At 40.3% G+C, this 5,689-nt stretch overlaps 1 protein-coding gene across 1 annotated transcript in view; it reads right to left on the bottom strand.

Moving 5' to 3' along the window:
- Positions 1-5,689, bottom strand: part of LOC107757181 (dnaJ homolog subfamily C member 13-like) — a 38,770-nt gene that overhangs the window by 17,244 nt on the left and 15,837 nt on the right. The window contains exons 27-32 of the mRNA XM_016574596.1: positions 5,596-5,603; positions 5,438-5,516; positions 5,216-5,351; positions 4,953-5,137; positions 4,788-4,862; positions 4,570-4,689 (exon numbers count right to left, since the gene is read on the bottom strand). Of these exons, the coding sequence (XP_016430082.1) occupies positions 4,570-4,689; positions 4,788-4,862; positions 4,953-5,137; positions 5,216-5,351; positions 5,438-5,516; positions 5,596-5,603 (603 nt within the window). The remainder of the gene's footprint in view (positions 1-4,569; positions 4,690-4,787; positions 4,863-4,952; positions 5,138-5,215; positions 5,352-5,437; positions 5,517-5,595; positions 5,604-5,689) is intronic.

Raw genomic sequence — 5,689 nt, 5'->3', positions numbered from 1 at the left:
GCGCGCGCGCGAGTATGTGTGTGTGTGTGTGTGTGTGCGCGAGTATGTGTTGGTTAGTGTGCATCAATTAAAGCAGCGCATTAATATAGAACGGTGATTAAACTGATTTGGAACTACCTGTGCATTAAACGGTTTTACTGCATACCTGCCAGCCAATCAGAATCCAGTATTCAGACAGACCATGGAGTAATAAATAATATACAATGTATAATAATTTTAATAATAAAATTATTTTATTTTTGATACAAGAAATCTTGACCAACATTTTAAGTGATCTTATTAATAATATTTACCTACACCTTACTAATAATACAAGATTTTCTACATAAGTACAAAATGACCCTTTTAAGAGCAAGTGTCACGTTTTATATCAAGTCCATAACTAAATTATACAGATAGTGGTGTTCTATTTGCAAAAGAATGAGATGTGTCCTGCTCTCTGACAGTGGACAGGAGTCAGATTCGTGTAATAAAGCGATGTGTGTTCTTACCTTGCTGTAGTAGAGAATGTGACAAACATCTCTGATAATGTTGGGAAGCTCGACTATCTTCTCTCTGCACTCCTCGAACTGAGCAGCGACGCTATAGCACCTGCAGACGTGCCCACACACCTGAAGAACACCCACAATGCACCGATAGCATGAGCTCACTGAGCTTCCTCGAAGCGCCACTCTCTTCGCATCTCACATGTGTGTTTGTGCTGATGTACCTGCACTGCCATGTCCTCCGGTCTGTAGAAATTAAAGAAAACACATTGAGTGTCTGAATAATTTTCGGTCCCAAATTTTTGGGTACGTCACAGTTTATTTATTTTGCTATCCTCGCTTACATAGACGAACTATAGTGTCCTGCTACTAGTAAAACAATATCTGGTGTCTGAATGATCAGTGGTTTGACTGTAAAAGGCGCACTGTGCGTGTCCTGTGGATGCGGCTGAGAGAGCGAGGCGAAAAATTGACACTTATGACTGGTTTTGTGGTCCAGGGTCACAAATAATAAATACAAATACAACAAGTGTACAAATAAAGTACTAAAAAAGTGAGCTCTTTTGTCTTTAACAGCAAGAGCGTGTCGGACTCACTGTCCCTGTCCTTTAGGGAGGTTCAGCACTTCATAGGCGTCATCCACATGGAGGGGGGGCGGCTTCTTCTCCACCTCTCTCTTCCAGGCGTCCAGAGTGTCCTTCAGCAGCTTCACCTGCAGAGCACAGACCATCACAGAAGGCCTTCGCATCACACAGGAAAGCAGGCTCTGAATGTGTCTGTAGATGTGTGTACCGGGTCTCGTATGGGCCAGTCGGGGAAGCGGCTGGAGTCACACAGGTGCCGCAGGTAATAGATGTTGCAGAAGAGCTCGTTGTCCAGCTGAGGGAAGCTGACCACAGGAATGGGACAGTACTGATAGAGAGCGCGAGTGTTACTCTGCAGACGAGGACTGAAGTCTGCCAGATGAGCGGCGATCTTCTCGATCATCATACGCCTGTCATCACACACCACAAACAACCAGCATGAAGGAGCACGTCTTCTGTGCTAATTCACCACGTTTACCTTTGGGTTAGCATAGTTAAATAAAACCATAAAGAACATGTTTGTTGTTGGAATACAATAAATGCTAACATAAAAAATACTCACCTAGTCAACACGGCAATTTTTGTCATTTTCATTTAGTTTAATTTGATGTACTAACATAACTAAAACTGAAATAAAAATTAATAAAAACTATATAGACATTTAAAAACAACAAAAATGAATACAAATGTTTAAGCCAAACTGAAAGCAGAAAGTATAAAATAAAATCTAATTCAAAATATTAACAAAACCTATAATAGTATCTCAAGGATACTAATAACACAGGTTTACCCATCTAAAATCTCTTTAATTTTCAGAGAAACAAAGGAAAAAAGTAAAATATCTTTTAAAAATATATTTTAGTTCATTTTTAGATTTTTTTTTATAACTGAAACATTACTTTAGGTATTAGTTTGAGTATTTAGAATTCATAAAGACAAATTCAAGTGGAACAAAACACATATGAACCATAAAAATACACACAGAAATATAAAAACGCCTCTAGATCCACAGAAGTCTAGATGTTCGCCTCATCTCACTTCTCAATTTCAATTACTTTAACTTAATGTACTAAAATAACTAAAATTGAAATAAATTAATAGAAACTGTGTATATAACTAATAAAAAAAATGACAAACAAAAACAACAAAATTACTAAAACTTTACCTAAAATTAAAAATATGTAATTTAAATCATTTAAACCTTTTTGTTTGTTTTTTTAAAATACAGTTTCAATTTTTGGTGTTTAGTGTTCATCAAGACAAATTCAAGTGGTACGAAACCCATAAATCCTGGACCCACAGCACAGGAGTTCTAGAGCGAGGAACGAGAAGCTGACCTCATCTCACTGCTCCAGATGGCTTCAGGCGTGTCAAACTCTCCCAAGAATATCTCGGAGAAGCGCTCGGCCTCGTAGTTCTCCAGGTAACACACCATGGCCTCCGGCAGCATCGAGCCCAACACGCTCCTCTGAACGATGTCCTGACCTTTAGCCTGCGGGTCAAACACATGCTCAGATTTACCGTGTCATCCGTGTTTAACTGCACTGTGTGAGACGTCAGATCTGCTTTACCTCCTCTGATTTAAAGGCCTGCTTCAGGTGAGTGTATTTCAAGAACCTACAGAGAAGAACATATTTACGCATATGGCAAGCTATCAGAAACATAAATGTAATTTCTCTGCAGCACATCATCAGGATTGAAACTGCACTGCTAGAGGACACAGAGCTGAGTTTTCTGGCCTGAGATGCAGGGAGAGTACCGTGCCACGGGCAGCACATTGGAGCCGGTGTACATCATGATGAAGAAGAAGACTCCGGTGAGGTAGAGCCGCTGCAGGATAGGGTTGTCCTGCATCACCAGGTACAGCAGGTTAGCTACTTTCTCCACCAGGATGGGGTCAAAGGTCAAGAGCAGCTGAAGGACAGGAGAATGAACATGCGATGTCAGCAGGCTTTAGAAACAGTGCTTTAGAGGAACACAGAGCTAGTGATGTGTACCTGGACGATGTGCGGCAGGCAGGTGCTGTCGCTGATGAGTCTCTTCACCTTTGGTAAAGGCCTGATAATGGCATTATCTTGGTCCCTAAACACACAAACACAGTGAGCATTATTATTTAGAAGACAGAAAAAAACGCATGTTTAAACATATTTCAACGCATGAAGATGTCTGAATGTCTTTGCTTAGGAAATGATCAGATGATTCTAGACCTTTTTCTTCTGAAGTAGAAGTTTTCACACACTTTTGCATTTATTTTTTGCCACTTGTAATATTTTGTTATTTAACACAATGGCATTCATATGGAATCCTGTTTCTACCACTGGATAAAAAAAATTAAAAAAGGTATTTTTTACATCTTGCGCATCTGACTTTTTCCCTCATGCTTCTTATTATCATCTCAGAGTTGCACAATATAAAACAGTTCGGAATTGTGACACAAAAAGTTGCAACTGCCTTTTTGATTTTTTTAAAGAAAAAAACAACAACAACAAAAAACCGGAATTGCGAGTTGAGTTTATATCTCACAATTCTGACTTTTTTCTCAGAATTGCAAGAAAAAAAGCCAGATTTATGAGATAGTCAAACCAAAATTTATTCAGACGCCTTCAACATTTCTCACATTATCACAGTTTATTCCTTATAGTTTAGAAAATGGTAATAAAATACGAGAAGAACTCAGAGTTAAACTGTCAGAACAAATTCAGCTTGATAATGTCAGATAACTTTGATAGAAAGGTATGTAATGAATTCCGCTGTTAAATTTAAGAACACAATTAGATAATACCAATTTAGCTCAACCAATTACATAGCCTTGCTTAATTTTGTTCAGTCTGTGGTTTAAAAAGGTCGCATTAGAAATTAAAGAAAACACATTGAGTGTCTGAATAATTTTCGGTCCCAAATTTTTGGGTACGTCACAGTTTATTTATTTTGCTATCCTCGCTTACATAGACGAACTATAGTGTCCTGCTACTAGTAAAACAATATCTGGTGTCTGAATGATCAGTGGTTGCGCGCGCGCGAGTATGTGTGTGTGTGTGTGTGTGTGCGCGAGTATGTGTTGGTTAGTGTGCATCAATTAAAGCAGCGCATTAATATAGAACGGTGATTAAACTGATTTGGAACTACCTGTGCATTAAACGGTTTTACTGCATACCTGCCAGCCAATCAGAATCCAGTATTCAGACAGACCATGGAGTAATAAATAATATACAATGTATAATAATTTTAATAATAAAATTATTTTATTTTTGATACAAGAAATCTTGACCAACATTTTAAGTGATCTTATTAATAATATTTACCTACACCTTACTAATAATACAAGATTTTCTACATAAGTACAAAATGACCCTTTTAAGAGCAAGTGTCACGTTTTATATCAAGTCCATAACTAAATTATACAGATAGTGGTGTTCTATTTGCAAAAGAATGAGATGTGTCCTGCTCTCTGACAGTGGACAGGAGTCAGATTCGTGTAATAAAGCGATGTGTGTTCTTACCTTGCTGTAGTAGAGAATGTGACAAACATCTCTGATAATGTTGGGAAGCTCGACTATCTTCTCTCTGCACTCCTCGAACTGAGCAGCGACGCTATAGCACCTGCAGACGTGCCCACACACCTGAAGAACACACCGATAGCACCGATAGCATGAGCTCACTGAGCTTCCTCGAAGCGCCACTCTCTTCGCATCTCACATGTCTGATGTACCTGATGTACCTGCACTGCCATGTCCTCCGGTCTGCTGGAGGCGGTGAGCACAGACACGCAGCGAGACAGAGCCTCCATCAGCACCTGACACACAACACACAAGCCTCATCAACACTCAGCAGACAGTGAAGAGCCACAGTGTGACTGCTGCTGGTAATGTCAACACATGCAGACCTCGATGCCGTTCTCCCGCCGCAGCTCCTCCGCATTCAGCGCTGAACAGTTGACGGTGTGGAAGGCCAGCTCAGCAGCAGCCGGTAACAGAGCCGAGGTCTTGGAGAACAGCTGCCCGTCACCCGTTTCCATGGTGATGGTCTTAATTAGCATGGGGTAGCCGGCGTATTTATACGGCTCCAGTTCTGAGGAGAGAGAGAAGAGATCAGTCTCTGAGCGTCTGGAGATCAGGAGCTGTGTCTGAGAGGAGCGTGTCGTCTAACCCTGCTTGTGTCTGTTGAACAGGATGCTCTGGGCTTTGAGGATCAGGATGATGTTCTCTGGGTCAGGACCGTCCACAATACGGGCCGATTTGGTGCACAGAAACTCGTAGGCCTTGTTGACCTTCTCAAACATGTCCTGAACACACACACACACACACAGCGAGACTGGTTAGAGTTTATTATTCATTCACTAATAATGAGACGCAGTGTTGCTGTACGTACCCTGCCCTCCGGATTCTTGTCTGGATGGTATTTCTGGGCCAATCTGAAATACGCTTTCCTTATCTTACTCTCATCATGCCTTTAAAAGCACACACACAAATCATCAAAGGACAAAGATTACAGTTAATAAGCACTATTCTCAGATGCTACAGTGTCACATAAGAAGCTGTGAGAACAGAGGTTAAGCAATCAAAAAAATTAGTGATATACAAATAAAAGTCTTATAGGTACAGAAGGAAAAAAAGTTTTTTT

Source organism: Sinocyclocheilus rhinocerous, unplaced genomic scaffold, assembly GCF_001515625.1.
Source record: "Sinocyclocheilus rhinocerous isolate Xijiao unplaced genomic scaffold, SAMN03320098_v1.1 scaffold1464, whole genome shotgun sequence".
Lineage (NCBI taxonomy): Eukaryota > Metazoa > Chordata > Actinopteri > Cypriniformes > Cyprinidae > Sinocyclocheilus > Sinocyclocheilus rhinocerous.
This window is presented reverse-complemented; position numbering and strand designations above follow the sequence as displayed.